At 48.6% G+C, this 25,825-nt stretch overlaps 2 protein-coding genes across 2 annotated transcripts; both read right to left on the reverse strand.

Annotated features, from left to right (window-relative positions):
- Positions 1–653: 653 nt before the first annotated feature.
- LOC308145022 (uncharacterized protein) lies at positions 654–2,637 on the reverse strand. The gene is made up of 5 exons (XM_080516343.1): positions 2,293–2,637; positions 1,420–1,524; positions 1,157–1,321; positions 922–1,038; positions 654–798 (listed from the first exon to the last, which is right to left on the reverse strand). The coding sequence occupies exons 2-5, from the start codon at positions 1,506–1,508 to the stop codon at positions 741–743; spliced, it is 429 nt and encodes a 142-aa protein (XP_080372469.1). The 5' UTR covers positions 1,509–1,524; positions 2,293–2,637; the 3' UTR covers positions 654–740.
- A 14,475-nt stretch (positions 2,638–17,112) lies between these two features.
- ppp1r10 (protein phosphatase 1, regulatory subunit 10) lies at positions 17,113–25,155 on the reverse strand. The gene is made up of 17 exons (XM_080515802.1): positions 25,016–25,155; positions 22,734–22,839; positions 22,559–22,645; positions 22,190–22,325; positions 21,540–21,591; positions 21,374–21,463; positions 21,161–21,292; positions 20,976–21,081; positions 20,767–20,870; positions 20,555–20,682; positions 20,284–20,440; positions 20,051–20,194; positions 19,672–19,918; positions 19,063–19,138; positions 18,613–18,949; positions 18,146–18,511; positions 17,113–17,715 (listed from the first exon to the last, which is right to left on the reverse strand). The coding sequence occupies exons 2-17, from the start codon at positions 22,835–22,837 to the stop codon at positions 17,564–17,566; spliced, it is 2,418 nt and encodes an 805-aa protein (XP_080371928.1). The 5' UTR covers positions 22,838–22,839; positions 25,016–25,155; the 3' UTR covers positions 17,113–17,563.
- Between the last annotated feature and the right edge of the window lie 670 nt (positions 25,156–25,825).

Below are 25,825 nucleotides of genomic sequence, written 5' to 3' on the forward strand. Positions count from 1 at the left end.
TTGACATTGGTGTCGTTGGTATGGTTGTAGTTGTAGTTGACATTGGTGTGGTTGGTGTGGTTGTAGTTGTAGTTGACATTGGTGTCGTTGGTGTGGTTGTAGTTGTAGTTGACATTGGTGTCGTTGGTGTGGTTGTAGTTGTAGTTGACATTGGTGTCGTTGGTGTGGTTGTAGTTGTAGTTGACATTGGTGTCGTTGGTGTGGTTGTAGTTGACATTGGTGTAGTTGGTGTGGTTGTAGTTGTAGTTGACATTGGTGTCGTTGGTGTGGTTGTAGTTGTAGTTGACATTGGTGTCGTTGGTGTGGTTGTAGTTGTAGTTGACATTGGTGTCGTTGGTGTGGTTGTAGTTGACATTGGTGTAGTTGGTGTGGTTGTAGTTGTAGTTGACATTGGTGTCGTTGGTGTGGTTGTAGTTGTAGTTGACATTGGTGTAGTTGGTGTGGTTGTAGTTGTAGTTGACATTGGTGTCGTTGGTGTGGTTGTAGTTGTAGTTGACATTGGTGTAGTTGGTGTGGTTGTAGTTGGTGTGGTTGTAGTTGTAGTTGACATTGGTGTCGTTGGTGTGGTTGTAGTTGTAGTTGACATTGGTGTAGTTGATGTGGTTGGAGCCGTCGTAGTCGTTGTCATGGTGACAGTAGGTTGGTGAACGTTACATAAATCAGTGTTGCAACACTTTGCTCCAGTGACGGAGTTGTCAGGCGATCCCAGGAACGGCAGTGCTCCGTAGTTCGTTGCTAATTCACACACGTTGGCCGTCGTACAGCCGAGAAACGGTGAAGTTCCAGCACTTGTCGTCACTGTTGGAGACAAACATGGACGGGGACGAGTGACTTTGTGTTTTCATCAACGTCTCCAGGGGAAGAATCCCAGTTTGGACTGGAAACGACAGAACGGCCGTGGTTCTTCAGATCGAGACTCACCCTTGGCGCTGAAGCATCTGTCCTCGTGTCCTTGACACTTTACCACCACGGAACAGTGAGGGGCCCCGGGGGGGCAGAAGTGGCACCTCAGACTGTTGACGGGTGGAGGAGGGACCACTGGAAGACAAGAACGAGGTCGAGTGTGAGTCGGATCAAAGGATCAAAGGAGAAGACGGGGGACGAGAACCGATCGGAGCTCCGGTCTCAAACACAGAACCCGGTCCGGTGCACTCACCGGGGAGCACGCCACTGTTGCAGTGATCCGTGTCGCAGCACTTGGCGAATGCGGTGGTCTGTGAAATCGCCACGTTGAAGGAGTAGGTCCTGAAGCCCGGGACCGGACACTTGTGGAACGGAGCGCAGCCCCTGAAGATCCGGTCTGGACGTCTGTGGGACGTGTCTAAACAATACAAACACACTTATTCATGTTCCTGGGAGGGAGGCACGCCTCCGGAGCACCAAGTTCTCAATGGGAAGTGATGAGGGTGGAGGAATTACCCTGAACCAAAGACGTCACACACATGGTCCCTGACGGACAGGAGACAACCACGACGTCTCTGCAGCGGGGGTCTGAAACGTCTTTGCATTGGAAACACTTCCGTTCTGGAAGAGACAGAGAGTCACGGTCAAACAAGGACAGCGGTAGGACTCCACCAGACCAAAGACGAGTCTTTTCCCTTTTCTTCACTTGGTTTCATTCATAAACTGCAGTTTCTGATCTTCCAGGTGCAAGATAGTGTCCAGGGTCCGCCCCTCTAAACCAGCCCCTCTAAACCAGCCCCTCTAAACCAGTCCCTCTAAACCAGCCCCTCTAAACCAGCCCCTCTAAACCAGTCCCTCTAAACCAGCCCCTCTAAACCAGTCCCTCTAAACCAGTCCCTCTAAACCAGTCCCTCTAAACCAGCCCCTCTAAACCAGTCCCTCTAAACCAGTCCCTCTAAACCAGCCCCTCTAAACCAGCCCCTCTAAACCAGTCCCTCTAAACCAGTCCCTCTAAACCAGCCCCTCTAAACCAGTCCCTCTAAACCAGCCCCTCTAAACCAGTCCCTCTAAACCAGCCCCTCTAAACCAGCCCCTCTAAACCAGTCCCTCTAAACCAGTCCCTCTAAACCAGTCCCTCTAAACCAGCCCCTCTAAACCAGCCCCTCTAAACCAGTCCCTCTAAACCTGACCCTCTAAACCAGTCCCTCTAAACCAGTCCCTCTAAACCAGACCTCAACCTGATTGGACAACGCCCACAGGAACTCCTCTCTCTGTGAGGTCACCAACATGGTGGATGCTGATTGGACAACACCATGTCCTCGTAACCAGGTGGTGAACAAGATGATCTGATGTGTCGTTTTTATTGACGGGCAAAAAGCAGCGACTTACCTCCTCCAGGTGTAGTAGTTGTAGTTGGTGGAGTTGGTGGAGTTGAAGTTTCTGTAGTTGAAGTTGAAGTTGGTGGAGTTGGTGTGGTTGTAGTTGGTGTAGTTGAAGTTGAAGTCGGTGGAAGTGAAGTTTCTGTAGTTGAAGTTGAAGTTGGTGGAGTTGAAGTTGGTGTAGTTGAAGTTGAAGTTGGTGTAGTTGAAGTTGAAGTCAGTGTAGTTGAAGTTGAAGTTGGTGTAGTTGAAGTTGAAGTCGGTGGAGTTGGTGTGGTTGTAGTTGGTGTAGTTGAAGTTGAAGTTGGTGTAGTTGAAGTTGAAGTTGGTGTAGTTGGTGTGGTTGTAGTTGACATTGGTGTAGTTGGTGTGGTTGTAGTTGACATTGGTGTAGTTGGTGTGGTTGTAGTTGTAGTTGACATTGGTGTCGTTGGTGTGGTTGTAGTTGTAGTTGACATTGGTGTCGTTGGTGTGGTTGTAGTTGTAGTTGAAATTGGTGTAGTTGGTGTGGTTGTAGTTGGTGTGGTTGTAGTTGTAGTTGACATTGGTGTCGTTGGTGTGGTTGTAGTTGTAGTTGACATTGGTGTAGTTGATGTGGTTGGAGCCGTCGTAGTCGTTGTCATGGTGACAGTAGGTTGGTGAACGTTACATAAATCAGTGTTGCAACACTTTGCTCCAGTGACGGAGTTGTCAGGCGATCCCAGGAACGGTAGTGCTCCGTAGTTCGTTGCTAATTCACACACGTTGGCCGTCGTACAGCCGAGAAACGGTGAAGTTCCAGCACTTGTCGTCACTGTTGGAGACAAACATGGACGGGGACGAGTGACTTTGTGTTTTCATCAACGTCTCCAGGGGAAGAATCCCAGTTTGGACTGGAAACGACAGAACGGCCGTGGTTCTTCAGATCGAGACTCACCCTTGGCGCTGAAGCATTTGTCCTCGTGTCCTTGACACTTTACCACCGCGGAACAGTGAGGGGCCCCGGGGGGGCAGAAGTGGCACCTCAGACTGTTGACGGGTGGAGGAGGGACCACTGGAAGACAAGAACGAGGTCGAGTGTGAGTCGGATCAAAGGATCAAAGGAGAAGACGGGGGACGAGAACCGATCGGAGCTCCGGTCTCAAACACAGAACCCGGTCCGGTGCACTCACCGGGGAGCACGCCACTGTTGCAGTGATCCGTGTCGCAGCACTTGGCGAATGCGGTGGTCTGTGAAATCGCCACGTTGAAGGAGTAGGTCCTGAAGCCCGGGACCGGACACTTGTGGAACGGAGCGCAGCCCCTGGAGATCCGGTCTGGACGTCTGTGGGACGTGTCTAAACAATACAAACACACTTATTCATGTTCCTGGGAGGGAGGCACGCCTCCGGAGCACCAAGTTCTCAATGGGAAGTGATGAGGGTGGAGGAATTACCCTGAACCAAAGTCGTCAAACACATGGTCCCTGACGGACAGGAGACAACCACGACGTCTCTGCAGCGGGGGTCTGAAACGTCTTTGCATTGGAAACACTTCCGTTCTGGAAGAGACAGAGAGTCACGGTCAAACAAGGACGGCGGTAGGACTCCACCAGACCGAAGACGAGTCTTTTCCCTTTTCTTCACTTGGTTTCATTCATAAACTGCAGTTTCTGATCTTCCAGGTACAAGATAGTGTCCAGGGTCCGCCCCTCTAAACCAGCCCCTCTAAACCAGCCCCTCTAAACCAGCCCCTCTAAACCAGTCCCTCTAAACCAGCCCCTCTAAACCAGCCCCTCTAAACCAGCCCCTCTAAACCAGTCCCTCTAAACCAGCCCCTCTAAACCAGTCCCTCTAAACCAGCCCCTCTAAACCAGTCCCTCTAAACCAGCCCCTCTAAACCAGCCCCTCTAAACCTGACCCTCTAAACCTGACCCTCTAAACCTGACCCTCTAAACCAGTCCCTCTAAACCAGCCCCTCTAAACCAGCCCCTCTAAACCAGACCTCAACCTGATTGGACAACGCCCACAGGAACTCCTCTCTCTGTGAGGTCACCAACATGGTGGATGCTGATTGGACAACACCATGTCCTCGTAACCAGGTGGTGAACAAGATGATCTGATGTGTCGTTTTTATTGACGGGCAAAAAGCAGCGACTTACCTCCTCCAGGTGTAGTAGTTGTAGTTGGTGGAGTTGGTGGAGTTGAAGTTGCTGTAGTTGAAGTTGAAGTTGGTGGAGTTGGTGTGGTTGTAGTTGGTGTAGTTGAAGTTGAAGTTGGTGGAGTTGAAGTTTCTGTAGTTGAAGTTGGTGTAGTTGAAGTCGGTGTAGCTGAAGTTGAAGTTGGTGTAGTTGAAGTTGAAGTTGGTGTAGTTGAAGTTATAGTCGGTGTAGCTGAAGTTGAAGTTGGTGTAGTTGAAGTTGAAGTTGGTGGAGTTGAAGTTTCTGTAGTTGAAGTTGGTGTAGTTGAAGTTGAAGTTGGTGGAGTTGAAGTTTCTGTAGTTGAAGTTGGTGTAGTTGAAGTTGGTGTAGTTGAAGTCGGTGTAGCTGAAGTTGAAGTTGGTGTAGTTGAAGTTGAAGTTGGTGGAGTTGAAGTTGAAGTCGGTGGAGTTGAAGTTGGTGTAGTTGAAGTTGAAGTTGGTGGAGTTGAAGTCGGTGTAGTTGAAGTTGAAGTTGGTGTAGTTGAAGTTGAAATTGGTGGAGTTGAAGTCGGTGTAGTTGAAGTTGGTGTAGTTGAAGTTGAAGTTGGTGGAGTTGAAGTTGAAGTCAGTGTAGTTGGAGTTGGTGTAGTTGAAGTTGAAGTTGGTGGAGTTGAAGTTGAAGTCAGTGTAGTTGAAGTCGGTGTAGTTGAAGTTGAAGTCGGTGTAGTTGAAGTTGAAGTTAGTGGAGTTGAAGTTGGTGTAGTTGAAGTCGGTGTAGTTGAAGTTGGTGTAGTTGAAGTTGAAGTTGGTGTAGTTGAAGTTGGTGTAGTTGAAGTTGAAGTTAGTGGAGTTGAAGTTGGTGTAGTTGAAGTCGGTGTAGTTGAAGTTGGTGTAGTTGAAGTTGAAGTTGGTGTAGTTGAAGTTGAAGTTGGTGTAGTTGAAGTTGGTGTAGTTGAAGTTGAAGTTGGTGTAGTTGAAGTTGGTGTAGTTGAAGTTGGTGTAGTTGAAGTTGAAGTCAGTGTAGTTGAAGTTGAAGTTGGTGTAGTTGAAGCTGGTGTAGTTGAAGTTGAAGTTGGTGTAGTGGGTGTAGTTAGTGTAGTTGAAGTTGGTGTAGTTGGTGTAGTGGGTGTAGTTGTGGAGGCGACAGTAGGATTGTAAATGTTGCACCAATCAGTTCCACAGCAGTTTGCGTGGCTGACGGAGCCGTGCTCGTCTCCCATGTACGATATTCGCCCGTGTTTCTTTGCTAATTCACACACGTTGGCCGTCGCGCAGCCAAGAATTGGAGAAGTTCCAGCTTTGGTCGTCACTGTTGGAGACAGACGTGCGGATTGAGAACGTGGAACTCGTTGGTGGATCCAAATAATCAGCGATCAACTCAAACGGTTTGGTTCTAAGACTCACGTGTTGCGTTGAAGCACCGGTCCTCCGCTCCGCGGCACGGCAGGACCACCGAGCAGATCTCAGTACCGGGGAGACAGAAGTGACACCGGAGTTGGTTTGGTCGTCCCAAGTCGGGAGCTGCAACACGAAACGGTCACATTTAAAGGAACAGCCGGACCGAACGTCGCCAGAGTGTCGAGAGAAGTGCTTGAGGCCTTTACCAGGGACCGTCTCCGCATTGCACTTGTTCTGGTCGCAGCATTTGACGGTTGTCCGGATCTGCAAGAAGCCCATGTTGAGGGAGAACGTCCTGGAGCCTGCGGCCGGACATTTGGAGGACGAGGCGCAACCCTTGAAGATTCGAATCGGTTGTTTCCCGGGCGACGGGTCTGAACCAGGACAAAGACACAGAGGACCTCTAATCCCACCATTCTGAACATGTTGGACAAGGTGAGGACACCACTGGTGGACGTGACACCGGAGGGGAGGGGGGGGTACCTGTGGTGGTGGATGTGACGCACATGGATCCTGTGGGACAGGTGGTAGTTTCCAGATGTTTACACAGAGGGTCACTGGGATCAGCACAGGTCTCGCAATGAAGAGCTGTCGATTGAAAGAACAAACACAAACACTTGAGATGTGGCCGTCCTGAACTGCTGATAGTTAACAGGTTGATCTGGACCAGTCTGATCTTACATGACGGGTCCAGTGTCGGCGTGGGACCGGGCAGCACCACCTTGGTCGTAGCATTCAGGCAGGTGGGGTTTCCGAGACCTTGCCCGGTGTATTCGAAGAAGGGAAGCTTGTTGAGCCGCTCGGCGTTCTCACACAGTCCTGGAGATCCACAGCCTCCCAAGACCACCTGACCCACTGTCAGAGATCAAAGGCTTCAAGTCAACCAACCGATACCAGTACTGACTTGCTGATACTTAGTACCGATACCAGTACTGACTTGCTGATACTTAGTACCGATACCAGTACTGACTCGCTGATACTTAGTACCGATACCAGTACTGACTCGCTGATACTTAGTACCGATACCAGGACTGACTCGCTGATACTTAGTACCGATACCAGTACTGACCTGCTGATACTTAGTACCGATACCAGTACTGACCTGCTGATACTTAGTACCGATACCAGTACTGACCTGCTGATACTTAGTACCGATACTGACCTTTAGCTACCTGCTGATACTAAGTATGTTGAGACTGAGCAGATATGTTGAGACTGACCAGATGTGTTGAGACTGACCAGATGTGTTGGGACTGAGCAGATGTGTTGGGACTGAGCAGATGTGTTGAGACTGAGCAGATGTGTTGAGACTGACCAGATGTGTTGGGACTGAGCAGATGTGTTGAGACTGACCAGATGTGTTGGGACTGAGCAGATGTGTTGAGACTGAGCAGATGTGTTGAGACTGACCAGATGTGTTGAGCCTGACCAGATATGTTGAGACTGACCAGATATGTTGAGACTGACCAGATGTGTTGGGACTGACCAGATGTGTTGGGACTGACCTTTGGTCTTGAAGCAGACGGTCTGGTCTCCCTGACAGTGGACCCTACAGGCACACTTGGCCGTACTGGGGTGGCAGCCCCGGCACTGCAGCTTGTTCAGAGGCTCAACATCAGGAACTGAGAAAACAAAGAGCCACAAGCGTTTCAGTCTCAAAGCAAACCAAAGCAAACAAACAAACAACGTGTCTTTATCCAGTCCAGGCCGTTTCTCACCAGGCAGGGTCTGGGCGTTGCACTCGTCGCTGTCGCAGCACGTCACCGAGGCAGAAACCTGTAAACCTCCCAGGTTGGCTGAGAAGTTGTGAGAGCCGACGGTCGGACACAACGTGGGATCGGCACAACTCTTGTAGATCCGCAGGCCTTCGAACCCGAGAGACGATTCTAAGCAACACAAGACACAGGAAGGTCAGTGGGTCTCAGGAGGCTCTCATCAGGTCACCAAGTCAAACCATCGATTCACCAAGTCAAACCATCAGTTCACCAAGTCAAACCATCGATTCACCAAGTCAAACCATCGATTCACCAAGTCAAACCATCAGTTCACCAAGTCAAACTACCGATTCATTAAGTCAAACCATCAGTTCACCAAGTCAAACTACCGATTCATTAAGTCAAACCATCAGTTCACCAAGTCAAACCATCGGTTCACCAAGTCAAACCTGAATGATGGATGAAAGAGTGACAGTAGTAGAAGAGTCAGTTCACCTCTGATGGAGGCGGTGAGGCACAGCTGGTTCTGGTCACACCTCTGGTTAATGGGCCTCAAACACCAGGGATCGTTTCTGTCGGTGCAGCGGCGACACCACACGGATTCACCTGAGACACATGAGGACAAAGTGTGAGACACATGAGGACAAAGTCAGGGGACGTTTACACTCATAAACACGTCCAGGTTCGTTTCCTGGGTCAGCGTCAGGATGTGAACACATGAAGGTGATGAACACAGGAAGGTGATGAACACAGGAAGGTGATGAACACATGAAGGTGATGAACACAGGAAGGTGATGAACACATGAAGGTGATGAACACAGGAAGGTGATGAACACAGGAAGGTGATGAACACATGAAGGTGATGAACACAGGAAGGTGATGAACACATGAAGGTGATGAACACAGGAAGGTGATGAACACATGAAGGTGATGAACACATGAAGGTGATCAAACATTAAATCTGTTGCTCCTCAAACATCCACTTATCAAACTTTATAAAACTTTTCCTCTCGGTTTCAGAAGTTTTTTCACTGAACGAGCAATTTTCTTTTTTTTCTCCCCATTTTTCTTTTTCCTTTTCTTTTAATCCTTTTAATAATCAGAATATGACAATAATGCATTTTTTCTGTATTGAACTATACATGTGTGCTAAAAACAACAATCTAGTCCACATTTGTCTTTGTATAAATCAGAAGACGTATAAATCAGAAAACGTATAAATCAGAAAACGTATAAATCAGAAAACGTATAAATCAGAAGACGTATAAATCAGAAAACGTATAAATCTGAAGACGTATAAAACAGAAGACGTATAAATCAGAAGACGTATAAAACAGAAGACGTATAAATCAGAAGACGTATAAATCAGAAGACGTATAAAACAGAAAACGTATAAATCAGAAGACGTATAAATCAGAAGACGTATAAATCAGAAGACGTATAAATCAGAAGACGTATAAATCAGAAGACGTATAAATCAGAAGACGTATAAAACAGAAGACGTATAAATCAGAAGACGTACCCGTCCTGGCGATCGTCCAAAGCAGAGCAGAGAAAAGTAGCAGCTTCATTCTGACGAGTTCTCGTTTTCCGTTCTACCGGAGACGTTCCACTTTATATACAGTCCTGTGATTTCAAAAAAACAAAAAAAAACAATAAAAAGCAAACGCATGAGAGTAAATTATTGGGTGTGATTCCATTTGTCCCCATCGCTGCGGGGACACTCCCCGTCCACTGTCTCCGTGTCCACTCACCTCGCCACACCTGCTCGGCGACCATCATTAAGTGTTTCCCAGCCCAAGATTCCAATGAATCGTTTTGTTGTCGTCAACAATGGATGTTTCCAATCGACCGCAACAATTTAACCAACAGTCACTCGACTTCACAAAGACACGCCCGCTAATTAACTACTCACTAACTAACTAGTAATGGCCGCCCTTGTTCCATCATGAAACCGTTTGAGGAAGTGATGAGCTGATGGTGTCACCAGATCCCACCCACGTAGTCTGCAGCCGATAACATGGAGCCAATAACACAGAGTCGGTAACATGGACCTGATAACACAAAGCCGATAACACAGAGCTGATAACACAGAGCCGATAACATGGAGCCGAAAACATGGAGCCTATAACACAGAGCCGATAACACAGAGTCGGTAACATGGACCTGATAACACAGAGCTGAAAACACAGAGCCGATAACATGGAGCCGAAAACATGGAGCCAATAACACGGAGCCGATAACATGGAGCCGATAACACAGAGCTGATAACACAGAGCTGATAACACTGAGCTGAAAACACAGAGCCGATAACACAGAGCCGATAACATGGAGCCGATAACACAGAGCCGATAACATGGAGCCGATAACATAGAGCTGATAACACAGAGCTGATAACACAAAGCCGATAACACAGAGCTGATAACACAGAGCCGATAACATAGAGCTGATAACATGGAGCCGATAACACAGAGCCGATAACACAGAGCTGATAACACAGAGCTGAAAACACAGAGCCGATAACACAGAGCCGATAACATGGAGCCGATAACACAGAGCCGATAACATAGAGCTGATCACACAGAGCCGATAACACAGAGCTGATAACACAGAGCCGATAACATAGAGCTGATCACACAGAGCCGATAACACAGGGCTGAGAACACAGAGCCGATAACATAGAGCTGATAACACAGAGCTGATAACACAGAGCCGATAACACGGAGTCGATAACATGGAGCCGATAACACAGAGCCGATAACATAGAGCTGATAACACAGAGCCGATAACACAGAGCTGATAACACAGAGCCGATAACATAGAGCTGATAACACAGAGCCGATTACACAGGGCTGAGAACACAGAGCCGATAACATAGAGCTGATAACACAGAGCTGAGAACACAGAGCCGATAACATAGAGCTGATAACACAGAGCCGATAACACAGAGCCGATAACACAGAGCCGATAACATAGAGCCGATAACACAGAGCTGATAACACAGAGCTGATAACACAGAGCCGATAACACAGAGCCGATAACACAGAGCCGATGACACAGAGCCGATAACATAGAGCTGATAACATAGAGCTGATAACATAGAGCTAATAACACAGAGCTGATAACACAGAGCCGAGAACACGGAGCCGATAACAAAGAGCTGATAACATAGAGCTGATAACACAGAGCTGATAACATAGAGCTGATAACACGGAGCCGATAATATGTTAATTATCTGAAATAACGTATGTCTTTACTGATAATGTGTTAATTATCATAATTATTTACATTTCCTCTTTCTTTATTCAGTTTGTTTCCATTTTTCTTTTTTCCATTTCTTTTCTTCATCTTTCTCTTTTTTTCCATTTCTTTACCTTGTTTTTTTATTTCCTTTCATCTCTTTGACTTTTTGCAGATCGTGTGTCTGTTTACATGAGAAAGAAGCTCAGAGTCGCTGAATGTGGAATTTTCTTGAAAACACTCGGAGTCCGTCTCCATGGAAACGGGAAACACAACTTCTGCCTTCCTGTAAATACGGAGCTTCTCTGAAACTCAATAGTTGGATTTTCACTGGAAACGTCGTCTAAATGTCGTCTAGTCGTCTCATCGTGGCCTGAAAGGACATTAGAAAGGAGATGAAAGAGATTTTAACTGACTTCCCATCTGATCAAATCAAAGGAATTTGATTAATAACAACTTGCTTGATATTTTAAATAAAAAGAAGTGAATTGATTAAAACATTAAGGCTCAATCATGTTTTTTTTAAAACTTGCTCTAGAATATTGACATATGAAGTGATTTCAGTGTTTGTCGTATTGAACTGAAGTGATTTCAGTAGAACTATTTATTTATGTCCCATTAAAACCAGAATTCCTCGCCTGACGGCCATTATCACATATTCTTATACATTCGGTCTCGTCTGATTCTGACAATTGCGTTAAAAGTGGTACTTTGTGGTTTTCAACCACTGGAATCATCCGTTTCCTATTTTAAAGCAGTGCAGGTGTTTTGTTGCCGGGCGGAGAGTATTTATGGTAATGACACGTTGGAGCTTCAGTATTTAGAATAATGACTCGTGAGTCACGACTCGCCTCTCGATTAACACCAGAACACTTTGATCTCCTCCAGCAGGCAATTATCTGACGATGTCGGCACATTGTTCAACCCTAACCCTTACGTAAAGAACACCAACAAATTAACACCGTCACCTCCTCCACCCTGTTGATGACCTCTGACTGACTTAAATAACAAGAGTCACCAGGATCAAGCAGCTTCTGGAAATGATGATTTCAACATAAAGGCAATTTTAATGAAACATTCTGCTACAAAATAAATGTTACGATGTTACGTTGTGCTACGTTACGGATCGTTACTTTACGTTATGTTACGTTACGTTATGTTACGTTACGTTACGTTATGTTACATTATGTTACGTTACGTTATGTTACGTTACGTATCGTTACGTTACGTATCGTTATGTTATGTATCGTTATGTTGTTATGTTACGTTACGTTATGTTACGTTACGTTACGTTATGTTACATTATGTTACGTTACGTTATGTTACGTTACGTATCGTTACGTTACGTATCGTTATGTTATGTATCGTTATGTTGTTATGTTACGTTACGTTATGTATCCTTATGTTGTTATGTTATGTTACGTTATGTTACGTATCGTTATGTTATGTTATGTTACGTTACGTTATGCTATGTTACGTATCGTTATGTTATGTTACATTACGTTATGTTGTATGCATTATGTTATGTTATGTTATGTTATGTTATGTTATGTTATGTTATGTTATGTTATGTTATGTTATGTTATGTATCGTTACTTTAAATGATTTATCCTGGAGGGAATTTTCTTTTATAAGATGAAATGTTGGTTTCGGCATCAGTTCTAGTAATCCACTACAAAAAGGCCAAAGAACCACAATGATGTATTAATGTTTCAATCAACTGTGGTGTTTTGTGGTCAGGGTGTGAAGATGTCTGCTGCCAGTCCAGATCACTTCCTGTCCTCCGTCTGTCTGGACGTGTTCACTGATCCAGTGTCCACACCGTGTGGACACAACTTCACTGAGCACTGGAACTCCCAGGTCCTAACCCTAACCCGAACCCTGTGCCAGGAGGTTTCCTCCCAGAGACCTCAGCTGAGGGTCCACACTTTGATCTCTGAGGTCACTGCTCAGTCCAGACAGGAAGCTGAACACAAAGCCAGCAGCTCCGAGCAACAAGCTGCCAAACCAGGACAAGTTCCCTGGAACCAGAGTGAAACTACCACGTTGGATTGTTATTACGGCGACTGTCAAAATAAAACTACCACGTTGGATTGTTATTATAGTGACTGTCAAAATAAAACTACCACGTTGGATTGTTATTACGGCGACTGTCAAAATAAAACTACCAAGTTGGATTGGTATTATGGTGACTGTCAAAATAAAACTACCACGTTGGATTGTTATTACGGCGACTGTCAAAATAAAACTACCAAGTTGGATTGGTATTATGGTGACTGTCAAAATAAAACTACCACGTTGGATTGTTATTACGGCGACTGTCAAAATAAAACTACCAAGTTGGATTGGTATTATGGTGACTGTCAAAATAAAACTACCACGTTGGATTGTTATTACGGCGACTGTCAAAATAAAACTACCAAATTGGATTGTTATTACGGCGACTGTCAAAATAAAACTACCACGTTGGATTGTTATTACGGCGACTGTCAAAATAAAACTACCAAGTTGGATTGTTATTATAGTGACTGTCAAAATAAAACTACCAAGTTGGATTGTTATTATAGTGGCTGTCAAAATAAAACTACCAAGTTGGATTGTTATTACGGTGACTGTCAAAATAAAACTACCAAATTGGATTGTTATTACGGCGACTGTCAAAATAAAACTACCAAGTTGGATTGTTATTACGGTGACTGTCAAAATAAAACTACCACGTTGGATTGTTATTACGGCGACTGTCAAAATAAAACTATCACGTTGGATTGTTATTACGGCGACTGTCAAAATAAAAGTACCACGTTGGATTGTTATTACGGCGACTGTCAAAATAAAACTACCACGTTGGATTGTTATTACGGTGACTGTCAAAATAAAACTACCACGTTGGATTGTTATTACGGCGACTGTCAAAATAAAACTACCAAGTTGGATTGTTATTATAGTGACTGTCAAAATAAAACTACCAAGTTGGATTGTTATTACAGTGGCTGTCAAAATAAAACTACCAAGTTGGATTGTTATTACGGTGACTGTCAAAATAAAACTACCAAATTGGATTGTTATTACGGCGACTGTCAAAATAAAACTACCAAGTTGGATTGTTATTACGGTGACTGTCAAAATAAAACTACCACGTTGGATTGTTATTACGGCGACTGTCAAAATAAAACTATCACGTTGGATTGTTATTACGGCGACTGTCAAAATAAAACTACCACGTTGGATTGTTATTACGGCGACTGTCAAAATAAAACTACCACGTTGGATTGTTATTACGGTGACTGTCAAAATAAAACTACCACGTTGGATTGTTATTACGGTGACTGTCAAAATAAAACTACCACGTTGGATTGTTATTACGGCGACTGTCAAAATAAAACTACCAAGTTGGATTGTTATTATAGTGACTGTCAAAATAAAACTACCAAGTTGGATTGTTATTATAGTGGCTGTCAAAATAAAACTACCAAGTTGGATTGTTATTACGGTGACTGTCAAAATAAAACTACCAAATTGGATTGTTATTACGGCGACTGTCAAAATAAAACTACCAAGTTGGATTGTTATTACGGTGACTGTCAAAATAAAACTACCACGTTGGATTGTTATTACGGCGACTGTCAAAATAAAACTATCACGTTGGATTGTTATTACGGCGACTGTCAAAATAAAACTACCACGTTGGATTGTTATTACGGCGACTGTCAAAATAAAACTACCACGTTGGATTGTTATTACGGTGACTGTCAAAATAAAACTACCACGTTGGATTGTTATTACGGCGACTGTCAAAATAAAACTACCAAGTTGGATTGTTATTATAGTGACTGTCAAAATAAAACTACCAAGTTGGATTGTTATTACGGTGACTGTCAAAATAAAACTACCACGTTGGATTGTTATTACGGCGACTGTCAAAATAAAACTACCAAGTTGGATTGGTATTACGGTGACTGTCAAAATAAAACTACCAAGTTGGATTGGTATTACGGTGACACGTGACTGAGAGGGAATGACGTCATTCTATTGTGAGGCGTTCAGGGACGTCTGTAAATCACCGTACTGGGTCACTGAGGATGAACTGCATCGTTTCACAATAAAAGAAGAGTGAAGTCGGCTTCCTTCAAATCAGCTTTTATTCTCAGCTTGGCACAACCAGACGAAACGAAACGTCGTCAGGAGACGATTGACGACATCGTTTTCTCACAGCAACACGTTTATATTCATTAAAAATATCAAATCAAAAAAGCTCATTTTCTCTCGCGGCAACATTTTGTTTTGATGCTTCGATGTTTCCGGAGCAGCGGCGGACGATTCCTCCTCCGTCGTCTCTGGTTCAGTCGTCTCAGAGCAGCTTTACGTCACAGGAAGTCACAAAACAGGTCGTTAATCTCTTCTGCAAACCTCCACAATAAAATCTGCGGCCACTGACTTCCTTCCAGTGTGAGGACAAGAGACGAGGCAGAGACACAGGTGAGAATGCCGAGGCTTGAGTCGTCCCCGTTTCCATGGAGACGGATCGTTTCCGACAAGTTGCGTCGTCCCCGTTTCCATGGAGACGGATCGTTTCCGACAAGTTGCGTCGTCCCCGTTTCCATGGAGACGGATCGTTTCCGACAAGTTGCGTCGTCCCCGTTTCCATGGAGACGGATCGTTTCCGACAAGTTGCGTCGTCCCCGTTTCCATGGAGACGGATCGTTTCCGACAAGTTGCGTCGTCCCCGTTTCCATGGAAATCAACCAAAACACATCAAACACTGATTCCAGAGGCGTCACGGGAAAGAACACATTTGTTTCATCATTTGATCTATTTTCTAACAATTTGGGGGGGGGGGCCTGTTAGCTCCGCCCACCATTCCACTGTTGGTGAATGCCTCATTGGCTCCGCCCACTTGCCCCTGGCTGCTGGATGGCGTATTAGCTCCGCCCATTTGTCCCTGGTTGATGTGGGGCCAGTTGGCTCCGCCCACTTGTCCCTGGTTGATATGGGGCCAATTAGCTCCGCCCACTTGTCCCTGGCTGCTGTGGGGCCAGTTGGCTCCGCCCACTTGCTGTGTGGCGTGTTAGCTCCGCCCACTTGCCTCAGGCTGCTGGGCTGGGGGCCCCGCCCTGTCCACGCCCCTGCATCGCGGCGCCCCTGAGGCCCCCCCTCCATTGACCCGGGTCCGGGGGTCTTTGCTGAAGCCCCGCCCCTTTGCTGCTGCTCCTTCTCCTCCGTGCTCCTCCTCCGTTTGTGGGGGGGCTCCCTGCTCCGGCGCTGCGCCTCCATCAGGAACAGCCCCCACGCTCCTTCCCCGCCCCCCCCCATGGTGATAGGGGGGGGGGGGGGAGGAGCCCGAGGGGGAGGAGCCTATCCTGCGAAGGAACATGTGACGTCTGCAGGGAGACGTTAAAGACACTTTAATGACACAGTTCGGCACTTCTCTGGGTGACGTCAGAGAGCTGCTCTTAATGTGAAAACCAACCGGAAGCCAACTTTTATTCTGAAATATTTCCTGAAATCTATGCAGCTTTCGCTTTTATTTAGGAAAAACCAAAAAGGAGGACTAAACACTCCTCGGATTAACGAGATTTACTTCCAAAACCTGAGATTAAAGGTTAGAAAACAGCCGAATGCGAGTGAAACTGAGCTCCAGCAAAACGGCGAATAAACTCCCGTGTTCCGAGCCTCTGAGGCGGATCAAATCACTTCTCGTCGTTGCGGGACGAAACATCGTTTAATCCGCGGCCTCGTCCAGTGAAATGAAGCTGGACAAAGTCCACGTTTTGAAGGGTTATTTGAAAATATCAATGAATAAAAAGACAAGCCGCTCCGCGACGGGGCGCACAGCGATGACGTCATCACGCAAGCAGCCCCGTCTTGCGTTCAAGTGCCGCCGCAGAGCTCAGAATCCATTACAAAATGCTGTTTTGTTCAGTTGTTTTTGCTGAAACAACAATGAAACAACAATTAAACACACGAAACGTTTGACTGTGTGAATTATGACTGTGTGAATAATGCGTGAATGTGTCAATAATGTGTGAATTATGTCCCACTGAGCAAACAACGACCTGAGCTTCTTTACAGATTGTCCAAATACAAAGAACTCGCCACGAGCGAAGCAACAATTAAAATTAAACGTCACAGTTTGATGAGGTTTAATATTTGACGCAGGAAATAATTAGTTTGCCTCTGAACTGCGCCCAAACTGAGATAATGTTTATTTGACGCGTTCCCGTTAGTGTGAAGCAGGAAATTCCGAGCGTTCCTAAAGGCATCACAGGAACATACCGCTAAGACTCGGAGAACAGACTGCATGTCGACACATTTATTCAATAAGTGTACAAAAAAACAACTGAAATCAAAAGCGTATGAATTTTCATACAAATATTTTGTTACTGAGAAAATAACTGAGACTAAAAAAACAAAAACCTCAATCATTGAAGGAGAAACAGGAAACTTTACATTCTTCAGTCCCACAAGAGACACAAAAATCATGTTTTCACAGAAAACAGTGGATGATGGGATCCGCCCCCCTGCGGTGACCCCCCCCCCCCACCCAGCCTGCAGTCCCACGTCCCTCCAGCAGGAGGCGTCATGTTTCTGAAGCTTCAGTCTTTTCATTGATCGTGGAGGAGAAACGTCGACCGGGTGAGGGGGGGGGGCTCAGTCATATGGGGGGGGGGGGGCTCAGTCATATGGGGGGGTTGTTCTGGAACAGCTCAGTCATGTGGAAAGCTTTGGGGGGGAGGGGGGGGTCGTAGGAAGAGACGGGGGTCAACAATGTCCGTTAAAACGACCCCAGTAAAGAGCCGTCGTCCCTCTTGTCCTCCGTCCTCCTCCGTCCCCCTAGTGCCTGAAGGGGGGGTGCTGGTTGTTGGAGTTGTAGTTGGGGGGCAGCGGGGGCCCGTTGACCCCCGGGTGGTAGAAAGCACACTTGCTCTCGTACCGGCAGCTTCCCTTCATGATGAAGTGACGACACACCGGCCTGTTGGACATGTCTGGGACAGAGACAGAGAGGGACAGAGAGAGGGACAGAGAGAGAGAGAGAGAGAGAGAGAGAGAGAGACAGAGAGAGAGAGAGAGAGAGAGAGAGAGACAGAGAGGGACAGAGAGAGGGACAGAGAGAGAGAGACAGAGAGAGAGAGAGAGAGACAGAGAGGGACAGAGAGAGGGACAGAGAGAGAGAGAGAGACAGAGAGAGAGACAGAGACAGAGAGAGAGACAGAGAGAGAGAGAGAGACAGAGACAGAGAGAGAGACAGAGAGAGAGAGAGAGAGAGAGAGACAGAGAGAGAGAGACAGAGACAGAGAGACAGAGAGAGACAGAGAGAGAGACAGAGAGAGACAGAGAGACACAGAGAGAGACAGGTTAGCATGAGCCGCACCGCCGTCTCCATGACAACGCTCGTCTCCACCCGTCTCCACTCACCGTTCATGTTGTTGTGCCCCCCCCTGGGGCCCCCCCGTCCTCGGCCCCTGAAGCCCATCTCGCCCTCCCCGCGGCCTCGGCCCCCCCTCTGGAAGTGGCCCCCCCGGTGGGGGGCCCCCCTCATGGACTCGTCCCCCCAGTACTTGCCGTTGTCCCCCCGGCCCTGGCCCGGCGGGGGGCCCATCATGCGGGGGCCCCCGCCGGGGTTGAAGGGCGGCCCGTGGTTGTGCGAGGAGGGGGGGTGGTTGAAGCGGGGGCCCCCGGGGCCGTTGCTGGGGGGGGGGTAGCCCCCGTTCATGGGCATCTGCATGTGCATGTTGTTCATGGGGTTCATACCGGGGCCGTGTCCCAGGAGCCCCGGGTTCACTGCAGAGGACAGACAGAGGACAGGGGGTCAACACCAGGACACACACACACACACACACACACACACACACACACACACACACACAGCAGCAGGACTCCACCTGTGGGGGGTCCGCCCTGGTTCTGGTTCTGGTTCTGCTGCAGGGACCCCAGCAGCTGCTTGATCTTGTCGGAGAAGTCGGGCTGCTTGATCAGGTCCTCGGTGGACTGGGTCCCCGAGGCCCCCATGATGGAGGACAGCAGCTCCTGCACGTTGACCGACGGGGGGGCGGGGGTGCTGGGGGGGGCGCTGCTGGCCTGGGGGCTGCGGGAGCTGCTGTTCAGGTTCCCCATGAGGTTGGCCAAGACCGGGGGCAGCTTGGAGCCCTCGCCGGGGGCCCCCTGCTGGGACGACGTGTCCATGGGCTCCGCGAAGCCGTCGTCCACCATGGACGAGTCCTGGGGGGGGGGGGGGGGACAGGGAGACACGGTCAGGCTGTCCACACACTGAGTGTGTGTGTGTGTGTGTGTGTGTGTGTGTGTGTGTGTGTGTGTGTGTGTGAGAGACTGACCTCGTCCAGTGGAATGAGGCAAGGCGGTAGGGGCTCGTAGGGTTCAGAATCTGGTTCATGTGGACTGTCTGGGACACTGCGGAGGAGGACAGAGGACGAGTCAGACCAGAGACGTTATTCTAACGTAAACATGAGACTCGTGTCGTACTGAGACTTGTACTGAGACTCGTGTCGTACTGAGACTCGTATCGTACTGAGACTCGTACCATACTGACACTCATCCTGAGACTCGTAGTGAGACTTGTGTTGTACTGAGACTCGTACTGAGACTCGTGTCCTACTGAAACTCATGTCGTACTGAAACTCATACTGAGACTCGTGTCGTACTGAGACTGGTGTCCTACTGAGACTCGTACTGAGACTCGTGCCGTCCTGAGACTCGTACTGAGACTCGTGTCCTACTGAAACTCATACTGAGACTGGTGTCCTACTGAGACTCGTACTGAGACTCGTGTCCTACTGAGACTCGTACTGAGACTCGTGTCCTACTGAAACTCATGTCCTACTGAAACTCATACTGAGACTCGTGTCGTACTGAGACTGGTGTCCTACTGAGACTCGTACTGAGACTCATGTCGTCCTGAGACTCGTGCTGAGACCAGACCCTACCTCTCCTTGCTGAGGAAGATCTCCTGCAGGATGCCCATCTCCCGGTCCCTCTGGGTCAGCTTCTCTGTGCTGTTGGCCCCGGGGGACACCAGACTCCCCGCCAGCGTCAGGGGCCTCGGGGGGGTCCAGGGGACCCGCTCCTCCATGGTGTCGTGGGACAGGCGGCGGGCCATCTCGAACGTCTGTCTGTCCATCATCAGCTCGCGCTTCGCCGCCTCGCCGAAGTCTTTGATCTTGTTGACGTTGACTGAGATGAAAGAGACGTTTCCATCAGAACTGAGTGTGAGTGAGTGAGTGAGTGAGTGAGTGAGTGAGTGAGTGAGTGAGTGAGTGAGTGAGTGAGTGAGTGTGTGTGTGTGTGTGTGTGTGCTCCCCTCACCTCTCTCCGTCTCGTCCAGATCAAAGTAGAAATAGTGTTTCAGTTGCTCTTCTTCCGCCCAGTGAACCGTCTTCTTCTTCTTCCCCTTCTTGGTGAGACTCTCCTCTTCTGCCTGAGGCTCTGAGAGGGCGTTGGGCTTATCGCCTGGGGGGGGAGAGACAAGGTTTAAGGACCATCACCACATGTTGGCAGAAGCACCACCAGGTCAGGAGGTGGAGCCCCCGGGGCCTCACCATTGTCGGGGGCCTCTGGGTCCTCAGAGGGGACGGGGGTCCCGGGCCGCTCCGGTTCCTGGTTCTCGTCAGCCGGGACGCTGGAGGACGTCTCCGGAGACGAGGGTTTGACAGACGAGGACAGATACACTGAGGGTTTGCTGTCAAACGGACTGGGCTGGAGAGACAAGAGGAGACAGGATGGTCTTATTGTCCTCTGCTGGTCCGTCTCTGTCCAGGCAGAGCGGTGGAGGGAGGAGGAGGTGGAGGGAGGAGGAGGTGGGGTCAGTACCTTGATGGAGGTGGGGGAGACGGCCTTGGCGGTGGGCGGAGCCACGGCGCTGGACTTCTTCTTCTTGATCTTGATTCCAGGAACCGGGGCGGAGTTCAGGGCGTCCAGGAAGCCGGTGCACTCCATGGCTGCAGGGGAACCACGGGGGGGGGGGGGTCAGACTGGAACCACGGAACCTCTGACTGTACTGTCTGTACTGTGTCTGTACTCACGCTGTGCTGGAATGATCTTCACTTTGATCTCTTTGGAGGAGTTGGAGGGCATGTTCAAAGGCTTGTACTTCTTCTCCTGAGGAGGAACGTCTGATGGGCCCGAGCTGAGGAGGAGGAGGAGGAGGAGGAGGAAGAAGAAGAAGAAGAGGAGGATGTTAGTGTCGACATCGGCCACCAGGGGGCAGAGTGAGCCCAGGCCAGCTCAGTACCTGGGCCTCTTGAGCACCGGAGGCTTGATGTTGTACTTGTCTCCCAGCTGGGGGGCGACGGGGGTCTTCTTGGCCGGAGCAGGGTTCACAGTGTCTATCTCCAGTCCTGCACAAACAACACACTTCAGCAAACTCGTCCCGACGTCTTGAAGCGGCGACGGCAGAGCGCCGAGGACCAGGGTTACCGATGGAGCGGATCTTGGCGTGGCTCGGAGCGTGGGCCTTGGGCTTCTCCTTCTTCTTCTCCTCCTCCACGACCTTCTCCTTCACGTCGCGTAGGGCAGGCACCTTGCTCTCCTCTTTCCTCTTCTTCTTGTCTGGAGGACGAGGACAGACACGGTCACGACCCGTCCCTGCAGGGAGGACGCTCTGAGGACGGTTCGGTCCAAGAGACGTACCTGCAGGAGAGGCGCCGCTGCCGGAGACGCTCTGGGAGCGGATGGTGGCCATCCAGCCGTCCACCAGCACCGCCGCTAGCTTCCTCAGGTCTACGAGACAAAGACGAGCCGTGAGAGGGTGAAGACAGGAGGAGGAGCTGGGGGGGAGGGGGGGGGGGGGACTCACCTTCTGTGTCTGCAGTCTTGCTCAGCTGCTTCACCAGCTTGGCCGTGTTGTTCTGGAAGACAGAGGCGGGACGTTGATCAGGACGTTAATCAGGACGTCTATCAGGACATCTATCGGGACGTTAATCAGGACGTCTATCAGGACATCTATCGGGACGTTAATCAGGACGTCTATCGGGACGTTAATCAGGACGTCTATCAGGACATCTATCGGGACGTTAATCAGGACGTCTATCAGGATGTTAATCAGGACGTCTATCGGGACGTTAATCAGGACGTCTATCAGGACATCTATCGGGACGTTAATCAGGACGTCTATCAGGATGTTAATCAGGACGTCTATCGGGACATCTATCAGGATGTTAATCAGGACGTCTATCGGGACATCTATCAGGATGTTAATCAGGACGTCTATCGGGACGTTAATCAGGACGTCTATCAGGACATCTATCGGGATGTTAATCAGGACGTCTATCAGGACGTCTATCGGGACGTCTATCGGGACGTTAATCAGGAAGTCTATCAGGACATCTATCAGGATGTTAATCAGGACGTCTATCGGGACGTTAATCAGGACGTCTATCAGGACATCTATCTGGACGTTAATCAGGACGTCTATCGGGACAGACGTCTCTGCTCCGGGACACCTACCTGCTTCAGGTGGTCGACCTTCAGCGGCAGCTTCTGCAGCGTCAGCAGGATGAGCTGCAGCAGGGGGCTGTTGTTGGTGGTCTTGGAGTAGGTGAGCCAGGAGTTCAGCAGCTTGTAGCCGCCGACTCGGATGAACCTGGCGGAGGAGGGGAAACGTTTCACAATAAGAGCCACGGCAGGCCCGATGCAACAAGAGCAAACTGTGAAGCCGGGCGTCTCCAGACCGACTGGGTGACGTCGTGTCGACAGAAGCGTGTCACTCGTCACACAACGAGTCTCGCGTCTTAGAAACTGAAGGTTTTTCAAGGTGTTTTTCAGAAAGTGCTCAGTGAAACATCGTCACACCAACATGGACTGAACCGGGCCTACCTGTTGAGGACATCGTGGGACTTGGTCTGCAGCAGGATGTTCATGTACATACACCTGCTCACCATCTTGGTCGAGGCCTTCATCAGGCTGCGTTCACACAAACAACAACAATCAAGTCAACAAAGGAGTCCAGCGGGGATCCGGGACCTCCACCCTCCAGTCTCCAGCTGCTCACCTGAACACCTTGGGGACGCCCTCCAGACTGCGGAGCTCGCCGTCCTTCCCCAGAAGGGCCTCCACGCCCTTCAGGATCTCCCTGGGGTCTACGGGGGCCCCCATGCCTGCAACACAACAGCCCGGGTTAAAGCCAGCACCTCTCCCCTTGTGTCTCCACGTCTCTCCTCAAACAAGACAACAGGACTTTTGTTTCCCCGACAGATGAGTGTTCCCGAGCTGCTCGTCGCGACCGCCCGACCAAACAAGTTGAGTCCAACAGGTTCTCATCCCACCAACAAGCGTCAGACCAACCAAAGCCCGTCCTCGTCCAACAGTCTCATGACAGAAGGACAAGTCAGCCGGTTGTCTCAACGAGTCCACACAACAACCCCGAGGGGACGGGACCCGGACCAGGAGCCCCCCAGGCCTTCGGGGGGGGGGGGGGGGCTAACAGGGCAGATCGGTTCTCAGACTTGTACTGACGGGACATGATCGTTTGAGGAAACACTGTTTATTCCAAATTAATGATGTACAAAACATCACGTCCACCGAACGGCAACATGTTTTATTTCTCTAACTCTTTTATTCAAATGAATACACACAAGGGGAAGGAAACGGGAACAATCACTGGACCTGGTTTGTGTGTATTCCCTCGCTAATATAACCCTGTCTTCCATCTATATGCAAAGTACTGATACATTTGGGAAAGAAAACCTGAAAAAGGCGAGTTGGGAGTCATAATTGGTCCATACGTTACATAACATGAATATATAACAGCACATCTGCTGTGACACATTAAGTAGAATGGAAACAAACAACTGGAAGGGATGTGACATCTGATGTGTGTGTGGTGACACTGCCCCCTACAGGCCGCCTCATGTCTCACACTAATTCAATAATACAGTCAGTTCTTACACTGAAGCCTTACACTGTCAGCCCTACAGGAGCCTTACTGTACAACTCGACCACTCAAACTAGGCGGATGCTACAACCAATTTCCCTCAACCAGTGTTGATCCAAGCAAATTATTTAGAATTTGTTTTTGTTTTTTTTTAAAAGGTGTGAAATTCATGTCAATATTTACTAGATTAGAGCCACTGCTTGAATTCAGCCTCTCACATGCACTTCATGTTATATATATATGCGTTCTACACACAAGGTATATAAGACAAACTGTGATTTGATTTCTGATTTCTTTTTTTTTTAATACAAACTTGTTTTTTTTCTGTACGAAATGAATCAATTGACGACGTGAGGAATCAGTTTGCTCTTACCCGTGGCAACTGTGGTAGTAGAAGTTTTATATAGCCTCACCTCTCCACAACACTGCAAATAAACCACTTCCTGTGGATGTCATGACGTCACACATATCAAAACAGGCAGGTGTTATTGTTATGATTATTATTATTGTTACTACATGATCCCCGGGTCAAACAGGGAGAGAAATCATCATCATGGTGTCACTTGGGGATCAATAACCTACAACATCCAGTGAGTCTTGACGGAGGGACTGAGGAGGAAAGACTCGGTTACATAAGGAGGGAAGCGGCGGCCTGTAGAGGCCTGATCCGAGCCGCCATCTGCCCCGAGAGGGGGGAGGAGGGCTGAGAACAACCCCCCCCCCCCCCCTTCCCTCCCTCCTCCCCCATCGCCAAACCGCTCCGCCACAAAAACAATGGGACAACCAGCGAGCAACACCTCCTCCCCCCTTCTCCACCCCCACCCCGGTGGGTCCAACTACCCCGGTCCCGCCGGCCAGAAGCCCCGCAGCCCCCCGAACAAACCACCACCGACCAGCCCGGTCCGAGCGCTCGAGTCCCCCGCAATCTTTATCCCAGATTGCCGAGTGCCTGGACGGTTCTCCCTGTGCTTATTACCCGAAATGTCCACAATCTTTATGTATAGATTGCGGTGGTTTGTTCCGCAGCAACGAACACAAATCTGTCAGGGAAACAAAAATAATAATAAAAAAATATATATATTAAAAAACAAAACAACAAAAAAAAAGTCCCGACTTCGTGACCTGGCCTGCCTCAAGCCTACCGGCAATCTTTATGAGGAGATTGCTTATGGTTATTTTTACACTTATTCAAAGTTCCGGGTTCGTTTTATTGGTAACACTCGTCCAGTCCCGTCTCACACACACTTCCGGTGTGAGCTCATTCCAGAACCACGAGAACGTTCCGCCGACACCCCGCCAGCCAAGCCGGGCGGCGGCTAGTCGGGAGCTAACGCTAACTAGCCTGTCGTCTAAGCTAACCTCTCAGCTGCGAACCTCGGCCAACTGCGAAAACGACTTACTATTGGTCCTCAGCGTCTCGGGGACAATATTGTGTGCTTTTCAGGCACTTATGGCGCTCATTTCATCAACTTTATGTCGTCACGCGTCATGGTTTTAATTCAACTTCGAGACCTCGATTGGGTGGGGCTGGGGCAGCTAACGTGCTAGCCTGTCCTTCGGGAGCAAACTGGAGGCAAAAATAGTAATCAAATGTCCGTTACTTGAAGAAAAAATATGAATTTGAGTAGAGTTGTTCAAAGTCCTCGGTGGTTGTCTTCGGCACAAAGCAAATTCATACCTGCAAAAACACAAAAGGCAAACATTTAGTTTCAACGATCCTGCTACAAATCGATCATCTTATCCACGGAACTAGTCCCGTGGAGCTTCTTCTGTTATTTCATGTCTGGATTTCGGGTTAAAAGACGGACAATAGATTAACAATACGCCTGTTTGTCTTTCTGACTTCTCTTACCTTTGAACAAATCCAGGAATGAGCTGGCAGAGGAGGGACTTGGCTTATATAGTCCGTGACGCGTTTGACGTCACGACCAATGCGCTCGCCCGCCGCTCCGGGCGCAAGATGGCGGCGTCTCGACCTTCCCCCTGCCCTTCAAGGACACAATGGCGCAGTTCACGTTTCTCCCGAGTTTCTCCACTTAGTTTCCCTCTTAAAGACGCTTGTTCGCTGAAAAACAACAAGTTATGGGAAACACTAATACAATGTTTTAGAAGTGCCCAGTTATTCGAGTTGTTTGAATAAATATTCACCGAGTATATTTATTTCAAAATGGCCCCCGTCTTCTCCTTCAGTCGAGGGGGGCGGGGCGTCA

Source organism: Blennius ocellaris, assembly GCF_963422515.1.
Source record: "Blennius ocellaris genome assembly, chromosome: 20".
NCBI lineage: Eukaryota > Metazoa > Chordata > Actinopteri > Blenniiformes > Blenniidae > Blennius > Blennius ocellaris.